The following is a 26768-nucleotide window of genomic DNA, read 5'->3' as shown; positions in this document are numbered from 1 at the left end:
ATCTGATAAGTTACAATAGCTGCTTATTATTCAGGATGCCAATTCCACAGTCAGATATCGTCTCCTGCAGATCAAACCAGGCCCTGAATTTCCACTTCAATTCCAAACATGCCTTTACCTGATGGGACCCAGAGGAACTGGACTACACAGGATGCCGGGAAGGGCCCCACCAGTCACCAGCACAAAATTACAGCTCCTCATAGAAAGTAGACCTGCTCAAATCTCAGGATCCTTCACCCTTTGCTCTTAGAACCCGTAGAAGCAGTGAGAGGACTTGTGAGAGGACAGTAAGACATTGATCTGCCTACTCAGCGTAGAACTGGCGGGTGTCACAGCTCTGTGGATTCGTTATGGCTTCTGTGGTCCAGGGGAGAGAACGACAGGAGTAGAAAGTCCATCCACACTGAGAGTTGGGATGTGAATCTGGTTACTTCCATTTGTTGGGAACTGAAATGAGAGGGAATAAGTGTGACCGTTTGGAGAAATTCACTGGTGCAATAACAAGGGGGATACAAATTATTGACATTCCCTCTAAGCCCACAAACAGAAATAAGAACTTACTAAAGTACCATCAATAAAATAATTCAATTTTACATTTAAAAAATTGACAGGAGATTATAACATTCACCCTGTCACCTTAAATCAGTGGATTCCAAGCTTTTTATGGTTAACGAACCCAACGTGAAATTCTGAGGCATCCCCAGGACTCTCTAATAGCGCGTCTGAGATCAGAGGCATTGTAAGGAACCCCAACTCTCTCTAATAGCGTGTCTGAGATTAGAGGCATTGTAAGGAACCCCAATCCTCTCTAATAGCGCGTCTGAGATCAGAGGCATTGTAAGGAACCCAGACCCTCTCTAATAGCGTGTCTGAGATTAGAGGCATTGTAAGGAACCCCAACTCTCTCTAATAGCGAGTCTGAGATTAGAGGCATTGTAAGGAACCCCAACTCTCTTTAATAGCGTGTCTGAGATTAGAGGCATTGTAAGGAACTCCAACTCTCTCTAATAGCGCGTCTGAGATTAGAGGCATTGTAAGGAACCCCAACTCTCTCTAATAGCGTGTCTGAGATTAGAGGCATTGTAAGGAACCCCAACTCTCTCTAATAGCGCGTCTGAGATTAGAGGCATTGTAAGGAACCCCAACTCTCTCTAATAGCGTGTCTGAGATTAGATGCATTGTAAGGAACCCCAACCCTCTTTAATAGCGCGTCTGAGATCAGATGCATTGTAAGGAACCCCAACCCTCTCTAATAGCGCATCTGAGATCAGAGGCATTGTAAGGAACCCCAACCCTCTCTAATAGAAACTCTGTGATCAGATGCATTGTGAATTCTTCTGTAATTGATATCATTTCCAATTGACCAGAAAATTGTAGGGAACCTTTTAGGGATAAATAGAAATGGTTGATGCCGCTGCCTCAGAAAGCAGGTGTTTACCTTTCCGCTCTTCAGTCGGTTTTTCTCTTTAACCTTTTAGGGATGACTGGGGAACCCAAGGGTTCGTAGGAACCCTGGTTGAAAAACATTGCCTTAGATATAATAAGATATATATATATATATATATATATATATGTATACATTACCAGAAGCGGCAAGGAGGCGACAGCACTCAGAGGGTGAATATCAAAACTTATGTATTAAGCATATCACAAAGCTCCAACGTTTCGATCCCTCTGGGGGATATTCACCCTCTGAGGGCTGTCGCCTCCTTGCCGCCTCTGGTAATGTATACCTCTACTTGACTTTATGGGACGTGCACCAGGTAATCATTAACATCTATATAGGAGTGCTAGTGATTTTCTATCACTATTTTCTATCACACATATATATATATAATAAATTGTTCAAGCAGTATTACACTAGTAGAGCACGCCTCTCTTTTCCCTTCATATATATATATATCTCTCTTAATATCTATATATATATGAAGGGAAAAGAGAGGCGTGCTCTACTAGTGTAATACTGCTTGAACAATTTATTACACTAATAAAATCAATTGTGGTTCAACTCACAAACAACCCTTCCCTTTTATCTTTTCACAGATTATATCTGGGATCAGTTTCCCTTGTGGAGAAGGCTGCCAGGATCTCCCAAATCTCCACTTTGGAACATTTATCTTTTATTTCTTGCTTGGACTTTATACAAGGACTGAGTATATTTTATTGTGTTCAGGTATTTCTCTATTTACAGGATTAGTGTGTTATAGGTTCCTTCTGTTATATTTAAGTCCTTTTAGAGTAATTTTTATTAGATTGTGTTCATTATAGCGCTGTTTTTTATTTTTATTTATATATATATGGAGTAAAATGGAGTAAAATAAAGGTAACCTGATGGTGCTGGGGGATAAATATATATATATAGAACACACAATGAAAAAGGACAAAGACAATCCCCTAAAATAGCACTCTGAAATATACCACAAAAATAATTAATAAGAATATAGAAAAAATCACTCCGGGAAGAAGCCCACCGACGGGTGAAACGCGTTGAGTGTTTGCAATAGACAGCTATATGTGACTTTTTTGGCGTGACTCTGTACTGCTCAATGCAGCAACTATGGACTTTCATTGATTTTATACGAGCATACACTGGAACTCAACTACTGAGGACTGATCCCTCCCGCTATCTAGCGACAGCTGAGTATTATCTCTCTTGCTGTTTGGCATTATTGGTCCTCGTGGTCTCTTTCAATATCATGCAATTATGTTCCTGTTTGCTCATGTATTTATACCATAGTCATCCTTAGTTTCTATGCTGCCTGAGTACTAATTATTTATATATTTTTTTGGATTTGCTGCTCAGGGTATGAGTTTGGTTATTTCTTTTTTCTTTCTCCCCTGTGTTTTCCCCTTGGCTAGAAGTTATATTTTTTGCTTATATACACTTTGTGGTATATAAGGTTATTGATTGCATACTTTTCCCTATGCCCTTAGTTACATTTTATATTTTTTGTAGCAAGGTTTTCTTTTAGCTTTAAGGGTTAAATTATATATTTTTTTCCTTTTTTGTTCCATTTAGGTTTTTTTGTGTCAATTTATATCATAGTTTTCATTATTTAGACACATCTTCAGCTTTTGGATCAAATGATAGTACTTTAGAGAGTCTCTGCCCACATATTCTTAGCTGTCATTAGCATGTTCATGTTTTTAAGTTAGTGTGTCTTGCTGTTGCATTAATAAAATCTTGTTCATTTTTCTACTTTGGCAGAGCGTCCGGGTCTTTTTTCTATATTCTTATTAATTATTTTTGTGGTATATTTCAGAGTGCTATTTTAGGGGATTGTCTTTGTCCTTTTTCATTGTGTGTTCTATATATATATTTATCCCCCAGCACCATCAGGTTACCTTTATTTTACTCCAGCCTTTTTGGGTGTATATTTCTTTATACCCAATCAGTCAGTGTTATTTTGGGCCTGATTTAACCACTTATATTTAGTGTTGAGCAACTAACTTTTGTGTGTTTGATATATATATATATACAGTGGTTGACAAATCAGCAAAAAATCTACTCGCCACCTAGTACCAAACGTGTGCTGCTTGGGCCAATATTTACTCGCCCGGGGTTAAATCCACTCGCCCGGGGCGAGCAAATGTATAGGTTTGTCGAACACTGTATATATATATATACTAGTCAAGTTATGGTGGGTAAAAAAAAGTGACAAAACCCCCCCACAGTAAAGCATATAGCAAATGGAAATATTACTGTGTACTCATTTGCATGCATTATCACCCAGCACACAGCACTGGTTTTGAAGCAAAAGGTGGCACTGTGTGCTCATTTGCATGTCATTTCCCAGAATCCCCTGCTGCAGTGGAAGTGCTATGTGCTGGGTGATAATGGTGAAAGGCGGGGTTGCAGACCTGCCTAAGACATGCAGATGAGCATACAGTTGTATTTACATTTGCATATTTGCTTTGCTGTGGAGGGTTTTTGTCACTTTTTTTACTCACCATAACTCAACTCAGTATGTATATGTATATGTATATGTATATGTATATGTATATGTATATGTATATGTACAGGCATATGTATATGTATATGTACAGGCATACCCCGCTTTAAGGACACTCACTTTAAGTACACTCGCGAGTAAGGACATATCGCCCAATAGGCAAACGGCAGCTCACACATGCGCCTGTCAGCACGTCCTGAACAGCAATACCGGCTCCTACCACCGGCTCCTACCTGTTCTGAAGCTGGGAGACTATAGAGCCAGTTGCAAACGCGTTATTTACATCAGTTATGCACGTATATGACGATTGCAGTACAGTACATGCATCGATAAGTGGGAAAAAGGTAGTGCTTCACTTTAAGTACATTTTCGCTTTACATACATGCTCCGGTCCCATTGCGTACGTTAATGCGGGGTATGCCTGTATATGTATATGTATATGTATTTTGTGCACTTTGATTTCCAATCCCAAATGTGAAACTTCAGCAAATAAAAAAATGACATTTTATGCATGATTTTAACCTTTAACTGCCAGGGGAACCTGCAGGGTGGTGCCTTGCACTCATCTCTAAACAACACTGACAAGAGTCTGCATACATCACGCTCCTAGGGCAGTAACCTTGCATTCACACTGCTTCAGGTCAGCCTCCTAAAGGTAAATGAAATGATGAATCCTTTCATCTTACACTTGTAGATGCTGGACGAGAGCTCTCTCTACGGACCGGAAGATGAAACACATGGGGAGGGTGGCACCTTCCTCTTGGCATCTCACCTGGAAGGAGAGCTTGGCAGGGCTCCGAGGAGCGATAGGACTCAGTGTGCTCCAGAAATGGATAGAAGGAGGAAGAGAACTCGGGGTAAGCAGGAGAGGAGTCTGAAAGCAGAGAGAGCCCATAACTTAGAGAGCTTGTGAGTTACAGTAAACATACTGTAATACTTGTACAGTGCTACTAATGCATGCACAATGATACAGGCTCGAGTCTCTCCCTCACAAAGAAGGGGATCAAGTCAAGTTGTTTCCTTCCCACAAGAGTAACGTGCATCATGTCTCAGCGCTACTTTTCAGGTCCTTACCCGTGTACCTGGGTCTGTTACTCTTCTGTCCTTTAGCCACTGTGCCAGACCTCTGAAACATATTAATCTACATTATATACAACGTGTCTAACTACAGTAACAACATATGTGCCAGTCAGCTACAATTATGTTCAACACGTGCTGCTACACCAACGCGTGCCCCTACCCCAATACGTTCACCTACACCAACGCGTGCCCCTACCCCAATACGTTCACCTACACCAACGCGTGCCGCTACCCCAATACGTTCACCTACACCAACGCGTGCCCCTACCCCAATACGTTCACCTACACCAACGCGTGCCCCTACCCCAATACGTTCACCTACACCAACACGTGCCCCTACACCAACACGTGCCCCTTCCCCAATATGTTTACCTACACCAACGCGTGCCTACAACACGTGCGCCTACCCCAATACGTTCACCTACACCAATACGTTCACCCACACCAACATGTGCCCTACACCAAAACATTCACCAACACGTTAACATACAGCAGCACCAATATGAGCCCCTACACATACACCAACACATGCCCCTCCACCAACACGTTCACCTACACCAACACGTGCCCCTGAACCTACACCACATGTTCACCTACACCAACATGTTCACCTACACCAACATGTGCCCCTACAGAAAAACATTCACCTACATCAACACATTCCCATACTGCAGCAGCAATATGTGCCCCTACACATACAGAAAATGAGTGTATCTAGAGAGGTACACAGAATTGAATCCCTTTATAGGCGCACCGCAGACCGTTATGGAATAAATGTGGTCAGGGGAAAAAAAGTGTGTTTAACAAAATAATAAATGTTTTTAATCAAATTTGTGATTGTGCAATAAAAATAGCAAATAATAAAAAACTAGTATTTACTATGTTAAAAGACACTAGTTATGTCACAGAAATAGGTCCAGAGGAATTATTCTGGGCCCTCCAGCAGGTATAGCTAATGTGGCCAACATCCACTACAGGATATACACTGATTTACCTTGATATACCTCTGAGATATGCTTAACATTTAAGGCACCACAGTGAATTAACATTAGCTATACCTGCTGGAGGGCCCAGAATAATTCCTCTGGACCTATTTCTGTGACATAACTAGTGTCTTTTAACATAGTAAATACTAGTTTTTTATTATTTGCTATTTTTATTGCACAATCACAAATTTGATTAAAAACATTTATTATTTTGCTATACACACTTTTTTTCCCCTGACCACATTTATTCCATAACGGTCTGCGGTGCGCCTACAAAGGGATTCTATTCTGTGTACCTCTCTAGATACACTCATTTTCTGTCCATATACCCACTCCCTAGGCAGCACGCCCTAACCAACAAGGGGTTTTCGAGCGAGGTCTCTATCTATAGCTACCCCTACACATACATCAACATGTTCCGCTACACTGCACCAACACGTGCCCTTACACCAACACGTTCACCAACACGTGCACCTACACCAACACATTCACCTACCAACATGTTCACCTATACCAACATGTTCACCCACCCAACATGTTCACCTATACCAATATGTTCACCTATACCAACATGTTCACCTATACCAACATGTTCACCTATACCAACATGTTCACCTATACCAACACGTTCACCTATACCAACATGTTCACCTATACCAACATGTTCACCTATACCAACATGTTCACCTACCCAACATGTTCAGCTACACCAACACATTCACCTACCAACATGTTCACCTATACCAACATGTTCACCTATACCAATATGTTCACCTATACCAACATGTTCACCTATACCAACATGTTCACCTATACCAACATGTTCACCTATACCAACACGTTCACCTATACCAACATGTTCACCTATACCAACATGTTCACCTATACCAACATGTTCACCTATACCAACATGTTCACCTATACCAACATGTTCACCTACCCAACATGTTCACCTATACCAACATGTTCACCTATACCAACATGTTCACCTAGACCAACACGTTCACCTAGACCAACACGTTCACCTATACCAACACGTTCACCTATACCAACATGTTCACCTAGACCAACACGTTCACCTAGACCAACACGTTCACCTAGACCAACACGTTCACCTATACCAACATGTTCACCTATACCAACATGTTCACCTATACCAACATGTTCACCTATACCAACATGTTCACCTAGACCAACACATTCACCTATACCAACATGTTCACCTACCCAACATGTTCACCTATACCAACATGTTCACCTATACCAACATGTTCACCTACCCAACATGTTCACCTATACAACATGTTCACCTATACCAACATGTTCACCTATACCAACATGTTCACCTATACCAACATGTTCACCTACACCAACACGTTCACACCAACACATTCCCATACAGCAGCACCAATATCTGCCCCTACACCAATATTTGCCCCTACACCAACACCAACACATTCACCTACACCAACATGTGCCTCTACACCAACACGTTCACCTCCCCCAACACGTTCACCAACATCAACACGTGCCCATACACCAAGACCAACACGTGCCCCTACACCAACACGTGCCCCTACACCAAGACCAACACATGCCCCTCCACCAACACCAAAACCAACATGTGCTCTTACACCCACACCAACATGTGCCCTTACACCAACACATGCCCCTACACCAACATGTGCCCCAACACCAACATATGCCCCTACACCAAGACCAACACGTGCCCCTATACCAAGACCAACAAGTGCCCCTACACCAACACAAGCCCCTACACCAAGACCAACACATGCCCCTACACCAATATGCACTCCTACACCAAGACCAAAATGTGCCCCTACACCAATACGTGCCCCTACACCAAGACCAACACGTGCCAGTACACCAACACTTGCCCCTGCACCAAAACGTACACCCACAACAACATGTATACACACACCTGCACCCACAGTAACACCTACACCCACATGTGCCCTACACCCACACCAACATGTGCCCCTACACCCACATGTGCCCCTACACCCACACCAACACACCAACACGTACAGCTACACCCACACCATCTGCTCCTAAATACACCCACACCATCTGCTCCTACATACACCCACACCAACACGTACAGCTACACCCACACCAACATGGGCCCCTACACCCACACCTGCATGTACAGCTACACCCACACCATCTGCTCCTAAATACACCCACACCATCTGCTCTTAAATACACCCACACCATCTGCTCCTAAATACACCCACACCATCTGCTCCTACATACACCCACACCAACATGTGCCCTTACACCCACACCAACATGTGCCTCTACACCCACACCAACATGTGCCCCTACACCCACACCATCTGCTCCTACACCGATACCAACACGTACAGCTACACCCACACCATCTGCTCCTACATACACCCACACCATCTACTCCTACATACACCCACACCAACATGTGCCCCTACACCCACACCAACATGTACAGCTACACCCACACCATCTACTCCTACATACACCCACACCAACATGTGCCCCTACACCCATACCAACATGTACAGCTACACCCACACCAACATGTGCCCCTACACCCACACCAACATGTACAGCTACACCCACACCTACATGTGCCCCTACACCCACACCTACACACCAACACATACAGCTACACCCACACCTACATGTGCCCCTACACCCACACCTACATGTGCCCCTACACCCACACCAACACACCAACACATACAGCTACACCCACACCTACATGTGCCCCTACACCCACACCTACATGTGCCCCTACACCCACACCAACACACCAACACGTACAGCTACACCCACAATATCTGCTCTTAAATACACCCACACCAACACGTACAGCTACACCCACACCATCTGCTCCTACATACACCCACACCATCTGCTCCTACATACACCCACACCAACATGTGCCCCTACACCCACACTAACACACCAACACGTACAGCTACACCCACACCATCTGCTCCTACATACACACACACCAACATGTGCCCCTACACCCACACCAACATGTGCCCCTACACTCACACCAACATGTGCCCCTACACCCACACCATCTGCTCCTACATACACCCACACCAACATGTGCCCTTACACCCACACCAACATGTGCCTCTACACCCACACCAACATGTGCCCCTACACCCACACCATCTGCTCCTACACCGATACCAACACGTACAGCTACACCCACACCATCTGCTCCTACATACACCCACACCATCTACTCCTACATACACCCACACCAACATGTGCCCCTACACCCACACCAACATGTACAGCTACACCCACACCATCTACTCCTACATACACCCACACCAACATGTGCCCCTACACCCATACCAACATGTACAGCTACACCCACACCAACATGTGCCCCTACACCCACACCAACATGTACAGCTACACCCACACCTACATGTGCCCCTACACCCACACCTACACACCAACACATACAGCTACACCCACACCTACATGTGCCCCTACACCCACACCTACATGTGCCCCTACACCCACACCAACACACCAACACATACAGCTACACCCACACCTACATGTGCCCCTACACCCACACCTACATGTGCCCCTACACCCACACCAACACACCAACACGTACAGCTACACCCACAATATCTGCTCTTAAATACACCCACACCAACACGTACAGCTACACCCACACCATCTGCTCCTACATACACCCACACCATCTGCTCCTACATACACCCACACCAACATGTGCCCCTACACCCACACTAACACACCAACACGTACAGCTACACCCACACCATCTGCTCCTACATACACACACACCAACATGTGCCCCTACACCCACACCAACATGTGCCCCTACACTCACACCAACATGTGCCCCTACACCCACACCATCTGCTCCTACATACACCCACACCAACATGGGCCCCTACACCCACACTAACACACCAACACGTACAGCTACACCCACACCATCTGCTCCTACATACACCCACACCAACATGTGCCCCTACACCCACACCAACATGTGCCCCTACACCCACACCATCTGCTGCTAAATACACCCACACCAACATGTGCCCCTACACCCACACCAACATGTGCCCCTACACTCACACCATCTGCTCCTACATACACCCACACCAACATGTGCCCCTACACCCACACCAACATGTGCCCCTACACTCACACCAACATGTGCCCCTACACCCACACCATCTGCTCCTACATACACCCACACCAACATGTGCCCCTACACCCACACCAACATGTGCCCCTACACCCACACCATCTGCTGCTAAATACACCCACACCAACATGTGCCCCTACACCCACACCAACATGTGCCCCTACACTCACACCAACATGTGCCCCTACACCCACACCATCTGCTCCTACATACACCCACACCAACATGTGCCCCTACACCCACACCAACATGTGCCCCTACACCCACACCAACATGTGCCCCTACACTCACACCATCTGCTCCTACATACACCCACACCAACATGTGCCCCTACACCCACACCAACATGTGCCCCTACACTCACACCAACATGTGCCCCTACACCCACACCATCTGCTCCTACATACACCCACACCAACATGGGCCCCTACACCCACACCATCTGCTCCTACATACACCCACACCAACATGTGCCCCTACACCCACACCAACATGTGCCCCTACACCCACACCATCTGCTCCTACCTACACCCACATGTGCCCCTACACCCACACCAACATGTGCCCCTACACCCACACCAACATGTGCCCCTACACCCACACCAACATGTGCCCCTACACCCACACCATCTGCTCCTACATACACCCACACCAACATGTGCCCCTACACCCACACCATCTGCTCCTACCTACACCCACATGTGCCCCTACACCCACACCAACATGTGCCCCTACACCCACACCAACATGTGCCCCTACACCCACACCAACATGTGCCCCTACACCCACACCAACATGTGCCCCTACACCCACACCATCTGCTCCTACATACACCCACACCAACATGTGCCCCTACACTCACACCAACATGTGCCCCTACACCCACACCAACATGTGCCCCTACACCCACACCATCTGCTCCTACATACACCCACACCAACATGTGCCCCTACACCCACACCATCTGCTCCTACCTACACCCACATGTGCCCCTACACCCACACCAACATGTGCCCCTACACCCACACCAACATGTGCCCCTACACCCACACCAACATGTGCCCCTACACCCACACCAACATGTGCCCCTACACCCACACCATCTGCTCCTACATACACCCACACCAACATGTGCCCCTACACCCACACCATCTGCTCCTACATACACCCACACCATCTGCTCCTACATACACCCACACCAACATGTGCCCCTACACTCACACCAACATGTGCCCCTACACCCACACCAACATGTGCCCCTACACCCACACCATCTGCTCCTACATACACCCACACCAACATGTGCCCCTACACCCACACCATCTGCTCCTACCTACACCCACATGTGCCCCTACACCCACACCAACATGTGCCCCTACACCCACACCAACATGTGCCCCTACACCCACACCAACATGTGCCCCTACACCCACACCAACATGTGCCCCTACACCCACACCATCTGCTCCTACATACACCCACACCAACATGTGCCCCTACACCCACACCATCTGCTCCTACATACACCCACACCATCTGCTCCTACATACACCCACACCAACATGTGCCCCTACACTCACACCAACATGTGCCCCTACACCCACACCAACATGTGCCCCTACACCCACACCATCTGCTCCTACATACACCCACACCAACATGTGCCCCTACACCCACACCATCTGCTCCTACCTACACCCACATGTGCCCCTACACCCACACCAACATGTGCCCCTACACCCACACCAACATGTGCCCCTACACCCACACCAACATGTGCCCCTACACCCACACCAACATGTGCCCCTACACCCACACCATCTGCTCCTACATACACCCACACCAACATGTGCCCCTACACCCACACCATCTGCTCCTACATACACCCACACCATCTGCTCCTACATACACCCACACCATCTGCTCCTACATACACCCACACCATCTGCTCCTACATACACCCACACCATCTGCTCCTACATACACCCACACCAACATGGGCCCCTACACCCACACTAACACACCAACACGTACAGCTACACCCACACCATCTGCTCCTACATACACCCACACCAACATGGGCCCCTACACCCACACTAACACACCAACACGTACAGCTACACCCACACCAACATGTACAGCTACACCCACACCAACATGTACAGCTACACTCACACCAACACGTACAGCTACACCCACACCAACACGTACAGCTACACCCACACCATCTGCTCCTACATACACCCACACCAACATGTGCCCCTACACCCACACCAACATGGGCCCCTACACCCACACTAACACACCAACACGTACAGCTACACACACACCTACACGTACAGCTACACCCACACCAACACGTACAGCTACACCCACACCAACACGTACAGCTACACCCACACCAACACGTACAGCTACACCCACACCAACACGTACAGCTACACCCACACCAACATGTGCCCCATCACCCACACCAACATGTGCCCCTACACCCACACCAACATGTGCCCCTACACCCACACCATCTGCTCCTACATACACCCACACCAACATGTGCCCCTACACCCACACCATCTGCTCCTACATACACCCACACCAACATGTGCCCCTACACCCACACCATCTGCTCCTACATACACCCACACCATCTGCTCCTACCTACACCCACACAACATGGGCCCCTACACCCACACCAACATGGGCCCCTACACCCACACTAACACACCAACACGTACAGCTACACCCACACCAACATGTGCCCCTACACCCACACCATCTGCTCCTACCTACACCCACACAACATGGGCCCCTACACCCACACCAACATGGGCCCCTACACCCACACTAACACACCAACACGTACAGCTACACCCACACCATCTGCTCCTACATACACCCACACCAACATGTGCCCCTACACACACACCAACATGTGGCCCTACACCCACACCATCTGCTCCTACATACACCCACACCAACATGGGCCCCTACTGTACACCCACACTAACACACCAACACGTACAGCTACACCCACACCAACATGTACAGCTACACCCACACCAACATGTACAGCTACACCCACACCAACACGTACAGCTACACCCACACCAACACGTACAGCTACACTCACACCAACACGTACAGCTACACCCACACCAACACGTACAGCTACACCCACACCATCTGCTCCTACATACACACACACCAACATGTGCCCCTACACCCACACCAACATGTGCCCCTACACCCACACCATCTGCTCCTACCTACACCCACATGTGCCCCTACACCCACACCAACATGTGCCCCTACACCCACACCAACATGTGCCCCTACACCCACACCATCTGCTGCTAAATACACCCACACCAACATGTGCCCCTACACCCACACCAACATGTGCCCCTACACCCACACCATCTGCTCCTACCTACACCCACATGTGCCCCTACACCCACACCAACATGTGCCCCTACACCCACACCAACATGTGCCCCTACACCCACACCATCTGCTCCTACCTACACCCACACCAACATGTGCCCCTACACCCACACCAACACGTACAGCTACACCCACACCAACATGTGCCCCTACACCCACACCAACATGGGCCCCTACACCCACACTAACACACCAACACGTACAGCTACACACACACCAACATGTACAGCTACACCCACACCAACACGTACAGCTGCACTCACACCAACACGTACAGCTACACCCACACCAACACGTACAGCTACACCCACACCAACACGTACAGCTACACCCACACCAACATGTGCCCCTACACCGACACCATCTGCTCCTACATACACCCACACCAACATGTGCCCCTACACCCACACCAACATGTGCCCCTACACCCACACCATCTGCTCCTACATACACCCACACCATCTGCTCCTACATACACCCACACCAACATGTGCCCCTACACCCACACCAACATGTGCCCCTACACTCACACCAACATGTGCCCCTACACCCACACCATCTGCTCCTACCTACACCCACATGTGCCCCTACACCCACACCAACATGTGCCCCTACACCCACACCAACACGTACAGCTACACCCACACCAACATGTGCCCCTACACCCACACCAACATGTGCCCCTACACCCACACCATCTGCTCCGACCTACACCCACACCAACATGGGCCCCTACACCCACACTAACACACCAACACGTACAGCTACACACACACCAACATGTACAGCTACACTCACACCAACACGTACAGCTACACCCACACCAACACGTACAGCTACACCCACACCAACACGTACAGCTACACCCACACCAACATGTGCCCCTACACCCACACCAACATGTGCCCCTACACCCACACCATCTGCTCCTACATACACCCACACCATCTGCTCCTACATACACCCACACCAACATGTGCCCCTACACCCACACCAACATGTGCCCCTACACCCACACCAACACGTACAGCTACACCCACACCATCTGCTCCTACATACACCCACACCAACATGGGCCCCTACACCCACACTAACACACCAACACGTACAGCTACACCCACACCAACATGTGCCCCTACACCCACACCATCTGCTCCTACATACACCCACACCAACATGTGCCCCTACACCCACACCATCTGCTCCTACATACACCCACACCCACATGTGCCCCTACACCCACACCAACATGTGCCCCTACACCCACACCAACATGTGCCCCTACACCCACACCAACATGTGCCCCTACACCCACACCAACATGTGCCCCTACACCCACACCAACATGTGCCCCTACACCCACACCATCTGCTCCTACATACACCCACACCAACATGGGCCCCTACACCCACACTAACACACCAACACGTACAGCTACACCCACACCATCTGCTCCTACATACACCCACACCAACATGTGCCCCTACACCCACACCAACATGTGCCCCTACACCCACACCATCTGCTGCTAAATACACCCACACCAACATGTGCCTCTACACCCACACCAACATGTGCCCCTACACCCACACCATCTGCTCCTACATACACCCACACCAACATGTGCCCCTACACTCACACCAACATGTGCCCCTACACCCACACTAACATGGGCCCCTACACCCACACCAACACGTACAGCTACACCCACACCAACATGTGCCCCTACACCCACACCAACATGTGCCCCTACACCCACACCATCTGCTCCTACTTACACCCACACCATCTGCTCCTACATACACCCACACCAACATGTGCCCCTACACCCACACCATCTGCTCCTACATACACCCACACCATCTGCTCCTACATACACCCACACCAACATGGGCCCCTACACCCACACTAACACACCAACACGTACAGCTACACCCACACCAACATGTACAGCTACACCCACACCAACATGTACAGCTACACTCACACCAACACGTACAGCTACACCCACACCAACACGTACAGCTACACCCACACCAACACGTACAGCTACACCCACACCAACACGTACAGCTACACTCACACCAACACGTACAGCTACACCCACACCAACACGTACAGCTACACCCACACCAACACGTACAGCTACACCCACACCAACATGTGCCCCTACACCCACACCAACATGTGCCCCTACACCCACACCATCTGCTCCTACATACACCCACACCAACACGTACAGCTACACCCACACCAACTGCTCCTACATACACCCACACCAACATGTGCCCCTACACCCACACCAACATGTGCCCCTACACCCACACCATCTGCTCCTACATACACCCACACCATCTGCTCCTACCTACACCCACAAAACATGGGCCCCTACACCCACACTAACACACCAACACGTACAGCTACACCCACACCATCTTCTCCTACATACACCCACACCAACATGTGGCCCTACACCCACACCATCTGCTCCTACATACACCCACACCATCTGCTCCTACATACACCCACACCAACATGTGCCCCTACACCCACACCATCTGCTCCTACATACACCCACACCCACATGTGCCCCTACACCCACACCAACATGTGCCCCTACACCCACACCAACATGTGCCCCTACACCCACACCAACATGTGCCCCTACACCCACACCAACATGTGCCCCTACACCCACACCATCTGCTCCTACATACACCCACACCAACATGTGCCCCTACACCCACACCAACATGTGCCCCTACACTCACACCAACATGTGCCCCTACACCCACACCATCTGCTCCTACCTACACCCACATGTGCCCCTACACCCACACCAACATGTGCCCCTACACCCACACCAACACGTACAGCTACACCCACACCAACATGTGCCCCTACACCCACACCAACATGTGCCCCTACACCCACACCATCTGCTCCTACCTACACCCACACCAACATGGGCCCCTACACCCACACTAACACACCAACACGTACAGCTACACACACACCAACATGTACAGCTACACTCACACCAACACGTACAGCTACACCCACACCAACACGTACAGCTACACCCACACCAACACGTACAGCTACACCCACACCAACATGTGCCCCTACACCCACACCAACATGTGCCCCTACACCCACACCATCTGCTCCTACATACACCCACACCATCTGCTCCTACATACACCCACACCAACATGTGCCCCTACACCCACACCAACATGTGCCCCTACACCCACACCAACACGTACAGCTACACCCACACCATCTGCTCCTACATACACCCACACCAACATGGGCCCCTACACCCACACTAACACACCAACACGTACAGCTACACCCACACCAACATGTGCCCCTACACCCACACCATCTGCTCCTACATACACCCACACCAACATGTGCCCCTACACCCACACCATCTGCTCCTACATACACCCACACCCACATGTGCCCCTACACCCACACCAACATGTGCCCCTACACCCACACCAACATGTGCCCCTACACCCACACCAACATGTGCCCCTACACCCACACCAACATGTGCCCCTACACCCACACCAACATGTGCCCCTACACCCACACCATCTGCTCCTACATACACCCACACCAACATGGGCCCCTACACCCACACTAACACACCAACACGTACAGCTACACCCACACCATCTGCTCCTACATACACCCACACCAACATGTGCCCCTACACCCACACCAACATGTGCCCCTACACCCACACCATCTGCTGCTAAATACACCCACACCAACATGTGCCCCTACACCCACACCAACATGTGCCCCTACACCCACACCATCTGCTCCTACATACACCCACACCAACATGTGCCCCTACACTCACACCAACATGTGCCCCTACACCCACACTAACATGGGCCCCTACACCCACACCAACACGTACAGCTACACCCACACCAACATGTGCCCCTACACCCACACCAACATGTGCCCCTACACCCACACCATCTGCTCCTACTTACACCCACACCATCTGCTCCTACATACACCCACACCAACATGTGCCCCTACACCCACACCATCTGCTCCTACATACACCCACACCATCTGCTCCTACATACACCCACACCAACATGGGCCCCTACACCCACACTAACACACCAACACGTACAGCTACACCCACACCAACATGTACAGCTACACCCACACCAACATGTACAGCTACACTCACACCAACACGTACAGCTACACCCACACCAACACGTACAGCTACACCCACACCAACACGTACAGCTACACCCACACCAACACGTACAGCTACACTCACACCAACACGTACAGCTACACCCACACCAACACGTACAGCTACACCCACACCAACACGTACAGCTACACCCACACCAACATGTGCCCCTACACCCACACCAACATGTGCCCCTACACCCACACCATCTGCTCCTACATACACCCACACCAACACGTACAGCTACACCCACACCAACTGCTCCTACATACACCCACACCAACATGTGCCCCTACACCCACACCAACATGTGCCCCTACACCCACACCAACATGTGCCCCTACACCCACACCATCTGCTCCTACATACACCCACACCATCTGCTCCTACCTACACCCACAAAACATGGGCCCCTACACCCACACTAACACACCAACACGTACAGCTACACCCACACCATCTTCTCCTACATACACCCACACCAACATGTGGCCCTACACCCACACCATCTGCTCCTACATACACCCACACCATCTGCTCCTACATACACCCACACCAACATGTGCCCCTACACCCACACCATCTGCTCCTACATACACCCACACCCACATGTGCCCCTACACCCACACCAACATGTGCCCCTACACCCACACCAACATGTGCCCCTACACCCACACCAACATGTGCCCCTACACCCACACCAACATGTGCCCCTACACCCACACCAACATGTGCCCCTACACCCACACCAACATGTGCCCCTACACCCACACCAACATGTGCCCCTACACCCACACCAACATGTGCCCCTACACCCACACCATCTGCTCCTACATACACCCACACCATCTGCTCCTACATACACCCACACCAACATGTGCCCCTACACCCACACCATCTGCTCCTACATACACCCACACCAACATGGGCCCCTACACCCACACTAACACACCAACACGTACAGCTACACCCACACCAACACGTACAGCTACACTCACACCAACACGTACAGCTACACCCACACCAACACGTACAGCTACACCCACACCATCTGCTCCTACATACACCCACACCAACATGTGCCCCTACACCCACACCATCTGCTCCTACATACACCCACATGTGCCCCTACACCCACACCAACATGTGCCCCTACACCCACACCAACACGTACAGCTACACCCACACCAACATGTGCCCCTACACCCACACCAACATGGGCCCCTACACCCACACCATCTGCTCCTACATACACCCACACCCACATGTGCCCCTACACCCACACCATCTGCTCCTACATACACCTACACCCACATGTGCCCCTACACCCACACCAACATGTGCCCCTACACCCACACCAACATGGGCCCCTACACCCACACTAACACACCAACACGTACAGCTACACTCACACCAACACGTACAGCTACACCCACACCAACATGTGCCCCATCACCCACACCAACATGTGCCCCTACACCCACACCAACATGTGCCCCTACACCCACACCATCTGCTCCTACATACACCCACACCAACATGTGCCCCTACACCCACACCATCTGCTCCTACATACACCCACACCCACATGTGCCCCTACACCCACACCAACATGTGCCCCTACACCCACACCAACATGTGCCCCTACACCCACACCAACATGTGCCCCTACACCCACACCAACATGTGCCCCTACACCCACACCAACATGTGCCCCTACACCCACACCAACATGTGCCCCTACACCCACACCAACATGTGCCCCTACACCCACACCATCTGCTCCTACCTACACCCACATGTGCCCCTACACCCACACCAACATGTGCCCCTACACCCACACCAACATGTGCCCCTACACCCACACCATCTGCTCCTACATACACCCACACCATCTGCTCCTACATACACCCACACCAACATGGGCCCCTACACCCACACCAACATGTGCCCCTACACCCACACCAACATGTGCCCCTACACCCACACCATCTGCTCCTACCTACACCCACACCAACATGTGCCCCTACACCCACACCAACATGTGCCCCTACACCCACACCATCTGCTCCTACCTACACCCACACCATCTGCTCCTACCTACACCCACACCAACATGTGCCCCTACACCCACACCAACATGTGCCCCTACACCCACACCAACATGTGCCCCTACACCCACACCATCTGCTCCTACCTACACCCACATGTGCCCCTACACCCACACCAACATGTGCCCCTACACCCACACCAACATGGGCCCCTACACCCACACTAACACACCAACACGTACAGCTACACTCACACCAACACGTACAGCTACACCCACACCAACATGTGCCCCATCACCCACACCAACATGTGCCCCTACACCCACACCAACATGTGCCCCTACACCCACACCATCTGCTCCTACATACACCCACACCAACATGTGCCCCTACACCCACACCATCTGCTCCTACATACACCCACACCCACATGTGCCCCTACACCCACACCAACATGTGCCCCTACACCCACACCAACATGTGCCCCTACACCCACACCAACATGTGCCCCTACACCCACACCAACATGTGCCCCTACACCCACACCAACATGTGCCCCTACACCCACACCAACATGTGCCCCTACACCCACACCAACATGTGCCCCTACACCCACACCATCTGCTCCTACCTACACCCACATGTGCCCCTACACCCACACCAACATGTGCCCCTACACCCACACCAACATGTGCCCCTACACCCACACCATCTGCTCCTACATACACCCACACCATCTGCTCCTACATACACCCACACCAACATGGGCCCCTACACCCACACCAACATGTGCCCCTACACCCACACCAACATGTGCCCCTACACCCACACCATCTGCTCCTACCTACACCCACACCAACATGTGCCCCTACACCCACACCAACATGTGCCCCTACACCCACACCATCTGCTCCTACCTACACCCACACCATCTGCTCCTACCTACACCCACACCAACATGTGCCCCTACACCCACACCAACATGTGCCCCTACACCCACACCAACATGTGCCCCTACACCCACACCATCTGCTCCTACCTACACCCACATGTGCCCCTACACCCACACCAACATGTGCCCCTACACCCACACCAACATGTGCCCCTACACCCACACCATCTGCTCCTACATACACCCACACCATCTGCTCCTACATACACCCACACCAACATGTGCCCCTACACCCACACCAACATGTGCCCCTACACCCACACCAACACGTACAGCTACACCCACACCATCTGCTCCTACATACACCCACACCAACATGGGCCCCTACACCCACACTAACACACCAACACGTACAGCTACACCCACACCAACATGTGCCCCTACACCCACACCAACATGTGCCCCTACACCCACACCAACATGTGCCCCTACACCCACACCATCTGCTCCTACCTACACCCACACCAACATGTGCCCCTACACCCACACCAACATGTGCCCCTACACCCACACCATCTGCTCCTACCTACACCCACACCATCTGCTCCTACCTACACTCACACCAACATGTGCCCCTACACCCACACCAACATGGGCCCCTACACCCACACTAACACACCAACACGTACAGCTACACCCACACCAACATGTGCCCCTACACCCACACCAACATGTGCCCCTACACCCACACCATCTGCTCCTACCTACACCCACACCAACATGTGCCCCTACACCCACACCAACATGTGCCCCTACACCCACACCATCTGCTCCTACCTACACCCACACCATCTGCTCCTACCTACACCCACACCAACATGTGCCCCTACACCCACACCAACATGTGCCCCTACACTCACACCAACATGGGCCCCTACACCCACACTAACACACCAACACGTACAGCTACACCCACACCATCTGCTCCTACATACACCCACACCAACATGTGCCCCTACACCCACACCAACATGTGGCCCTACACCCACACCATCTGCTCCTACATACACCCACACCAACATGTGCCCCTACACCCACACCAACATGTGCCCCTACACCCACACCAACATGTGCCCCTACACTCACACCAACATGTGCCCCTACACCCACACCAACATGGGCCCCTACACTCACACCAACACACCAACACGTACAGCTACACCCACACCATCTGCTCCTACATACACCCACACCAACATGTGCCCCTACACACACACCAACATGTGGCCCTACACCCACACCATCTGCTCCTACATACACCCACACCAACATGGGCCCCTACACCCACACTAACACACCAACACGTACAGCTACACCCACACCAACACGTACAGCTACACCCACACCAACATGTACAGCTACACCCACACCAACACGTACAGCTACACCCACACCAACACGTACAGCTACACTCACACCAACACGTACAGCTACACCCACACCAACACGTACAGCTACACCCACACCAACACGTACAGCTACACCCACACCAACACGTACAGCTACACCCACACCAACACGTACAGCTACACCCACACCAACATGGGCCCCTACACCCACACCAACATGTGCCCCTACACCCACACCAACATGTGCCCCTACACCCACACCATCTGCTCCTACATACACCCACACCAACATGTGCCCCTACACCCACACCAACATGTGCCCCTACACCCACACCAACATGGGCCCCTACACCCACACCAACACGTACAGCTACACCCACACCAACACGTACAGCTACACCCACACCAACACGTACAGCTACACCCACACCAACATGGGCCCCTACACCCACACCAACATGTGCCCCTACACCCACACCATCTGCTCCTACATACACCCACACCAACATGTGCCCCTACACCCACACCAACATGTGCCCCTACACCCACACCAACATGTGCCCCTACACCCACACCAACATGTGCCCCTACACCCACACCAACATGTGCCCCTACACCCACACCAACATGTGCCCCTACACCCACACCAACATGGGCCCCTACACCCACACCAACACGTACAGCTACACCCACACCAACACGTACAGCTACACCCACACCAACACGTACAGCTACACCCACACCAACACGTACAGCTACACCCACACCAACACGTACAGCTACACCCACACCAACACGTACAGCTACACCCACACCAACATGGGCCCCTACACCCACACTAACACACCAACACGTACAGCTACACCCACACCAACATGTGCCCCTACACCCACACCAACATGTGCCCCTACACCCACACCAACATGTGCCCCTACACCCACACCATCTGCTCCTACATACACCCACACCAACATGTGCCCCTACACCCACACCAACATGTGCCCCTACACCCACACCAACATGTGCCCCTACACTCACACCAACACACCAACACGTACAGCTACACCCACACCATCTGCTCCTACATACACCCACACCAACATGTGCCCCTACACCCACACTAACACACCAACACGTACAGCTACACCCACACCAACATGTACAGCTACACCCACACCAACACGTACAGCTGCACTCACACCAACACGTACAGCTACACCCACACCAACATGTGCGTCTACACCCACACCATCTGCTCCTACATACACACACACCAACATGTGCCCCTACACCCACACCAACATGTGCCCCTACACCCACACCATCTGCTCCTACCTACACCAACATGTGCCCCTACACCCACACCAACATGTGCCCCTACACCCACACCAACACGTACAGCTACACCCACACCAACATGTGCCCCTACACCCACACCAACATGGGCCCCTACACCCACACCATCTGCTCCTACATACACCCACACCAACATGTGCCCCTACACCCACACCAACATGTGCCCCTACACCGACACCATCTGCTCCTACCTACACCCACATGTGCCCCTACACCCACACCAACATGTGCCCCTACACCCACACCATCTGCTCCTACCTACACCCACACCAACATGGGCCCCTACACACACACCAACACGTACAGCTACACCCACACCAACACGTACAGCTACACCCACACCATCTGCTCCTACATACACCCACACCAACATGTGCCCCTACACACACACCAACATGTGGCCCTACACCCACACCATCTGCTCCTACATACACCCACACCATCTGCTCCTACCTACACCCACACCAACATGTGCCCCTACACACACACCAACATGTGGCCCTACACCCACACCATCTGCTCCTACATACACCCACACCATCTGCTCCTACCTACACCCACACCAACATGGGCCCCTACACCCACACTAACACACCAACACGTACAGCTACACCCACACCAACATGTACAGCTACACCCACACCAACACGTACAGCTACACACACACACCTACACGTACAGCTACACCCACACCAACACGTACAGCTACACCCACACCAACACGTACAGCTACACCCACACCAACATGTGCCCCATCACCCACACCAACATGTGCCCCTACACCCACACCATCTGCTCCTAAATACACCCACACCATCTACTCCTACATACACCCACACCAACATGTGCCCCTACACCCACACCAGCATGTACAGCTACAACCACACCATCTGCTCCTAAATACACCCACACCATCTGCTCCTACCTACACCCACACCAACATGTGCCCCTACACCCACACCAACATGTACAGCGACACCCACACCATCTGCTCTTAAATACACCCACACCACCTGCTCCTACCTACACCCACACCAACATGTGCCCCTACACCCACACCAACATGTGCCCCTACACCCACACAACCAAGTGCCACTACACCCACACCATCTGCCTCTACATACACCCACATGCCCCTACACCCACACCAACATGTGCCCCTACACCCACACAACCAAGTGCCACTACACCCACACTATCTACCTCTACATACACCCACATGCCCCTACACCCACACCAACATGTGCCCCTACACCCACACAACCAAGTGCCACTACACCCACACTATCTACCTCTACATACACCCACATGCCCCTACACCCACACAACCAAGTGCCACTACACCCACACTATCTACCTCTACATACACCCACATGCCCCTACACCCACACCAACATGTGCCCCCACACCAGGCTCTTCAAATAGTTTCCAAAGGGTCATTATAAAAAATTCCATTCTTAGTAGAAGGGCGATAAGTATCTCTCCCCCTGGACTCACTCACCAGAGACTGAGAAGTGATGACAGAAGATGCACTTCCAGGTGCCAGCAGTGAGGTAACAGCTGCGTTCATCTTTTCCTGCCCAATCACAGCTGAGAATGGAAGCTCCAGGTCTCTTGGTTTCCTCCCTTTCACAGGTTGCCCCTCAGCAGACGTGGCTGGAGTGGAAGGATCCCCCCTCCTCTCTATGTCTTCAGGCTCAGTCTTCATGCTGATCTCTTCCTTCTCGGGAGAGTTTATGACCACGAGGATCTCCTGCGTGAGCGGCTGCGCCGAACTCGGAGCCTTCAACTTAGGCAAAGTAGAGAGAAGAACCCGAGTCTCAGAGACTTCCTCAACCTCTGGGACGGCCTTCTCCAGAGCGGCCTCTTCCAGAGCGGCCTCTTCCAGAGCGGCCTCTTCCAGAGAGGCCTCCACCTTAATTTCCGGAGTGGGAGGGTCCACGGTGACCTGACAAACAAGCAGAATCTGACAATGAAACATTAATCATTTAGCCCCCAGTGCACACATGAAATCTATACCCGTGACACGTGGAATCTTCCCCCCCCCCAGAGCGGAGTGACACATGGAATCCATCCCCCCCACCACAGCAGTGACACGTGGAATTTATCCCCCCCACCGCAGTGACACGTGGAATCTCCCCCCCCCCCAGAGTGGAGTGACACATGGAATCCATCCCCCCCACCACAGCAGAGTGACACGTGGAATCTTCCCCCCCCCAGAGCGGAGTGACACATGGAATCCATCCCCCCCACCACAGCAGTGACACGTGGAATCTTCCCTCCCCCCCAGAGCGGAGTGACACATGGAATCCATCCCCCCCACCACAGCAGTGACACGTGGAATCTCCTCCCCCCCCCCCCAGAGCGGAGTGACACATGGAATCCATCCCCCCCACCACAGCAGTGACACGTGGAATCTATCCCCCCCACCGCAGTGACACGTGGAATCTCCTTCCTCCCCCCCCCCCCAGAGCGGAGTGACACATGGAATCCATCCCCCCCACCACAGCAGTGACACGTGGAATCTATCCCCCCCACCGCAGTGACACGTGGAATCTCCTTCCTCCCCCCCCCCCCAGAGCGGAGTGACACATGGAATCCATCCCCCCCAGCACAGCAGTGACACGTGGAATCTATCCCCCCCACCACAGTGACACGTGGAATCTTCCCCCCCCCCCCCCAGAGCGGAGTGACACATGGAATCCATCCCCCCCACCACAGCAGTGACACGTGGAATCTCCCCCCCCCCCCAGAGCGGAGTGACACATGGAATCCACCCCCCCCCCCCCACCACAGCAGTGACACGTGGAATCTATCCCCCCCACCGCAGAGTGACACATGGAATATTTCCCCCCCCAGAGCGGAGTGACACGTGGAATCTATCCCCCCCACCACAGAGTGACACATGGAATCTATCCCCCCCCATCACAGCGGAGTGACATATGAAATACGAAATCTATCTCCTCCACCGCGGAGTGACAAGTGGAATCTATCCAACCCCCCCCCCCCCCACATCTGGGACAAAACACGGAATCTATCCCCCCCACAGCAGGGCGCCTAACAGAATCTATCCCCCCCACAGTTGAAGGGGGGACATATGGAGCACCGTCCCCCACCCCCCTCTCCAGGGTGGCACAGTAA

General features: G+C 51.5%; 1 protein-coding gene across 6 annotated transcripts in view; it reads right to left on the bottom strand.

Annotated features, from left to right (window-relative positions):
- Positions 1-26768, bottom strand: part of LOC142478289 (ETS domain-containing protein Elk-1-like) — a 60645-nt gene that overhangs the window by 9428 nt on the left and 24449 nt on the right. For 5 of the 6 annotated variants that reach the window (XM_075582443.1, XM_075582444.1, XM_075582438.1 and 2 more), the window contains 3 exons: positions 25129-25575; positions 4640-4827; positions 119-447 (listed from right to left, as the gene is read on the bottom strand). In XM_075582443.1, the coding sequence (XP_075438558.1) occupies positions 330-447; positions 4640-4827; positions 25129-25575 (753 nt within the window). In that variant the 3' untranslated portion in view covers positions 119-329. The remainder of the gene's footprint in view (positions 1-118; positions 448-4639; positions 4828-25128; positions 25576-26768) is intronic. The other variant, XM_075582440.1, reaches the window with a different exon arrangement.

Source organism: Ascaphus truei, unplaced genomic scaffold, assembly GCF_040206685.1.
Source record: "Ascaphus truei isolate aAscTru1 unplaced genomic scaffold, aAscTru1.hap1 HAP1_SCAFFOLD_236, whole genome shotgun sequence".
NCBI classification, from domain to species: Eukaryota; Metazoa; Chordata; class Amphibia; order Anura; family Ascaphidae; genus Ascaphus; species Ascaphus truei.
This window is presented reverse-complemented; position numbering and strand designations above follow the sequence as displayed.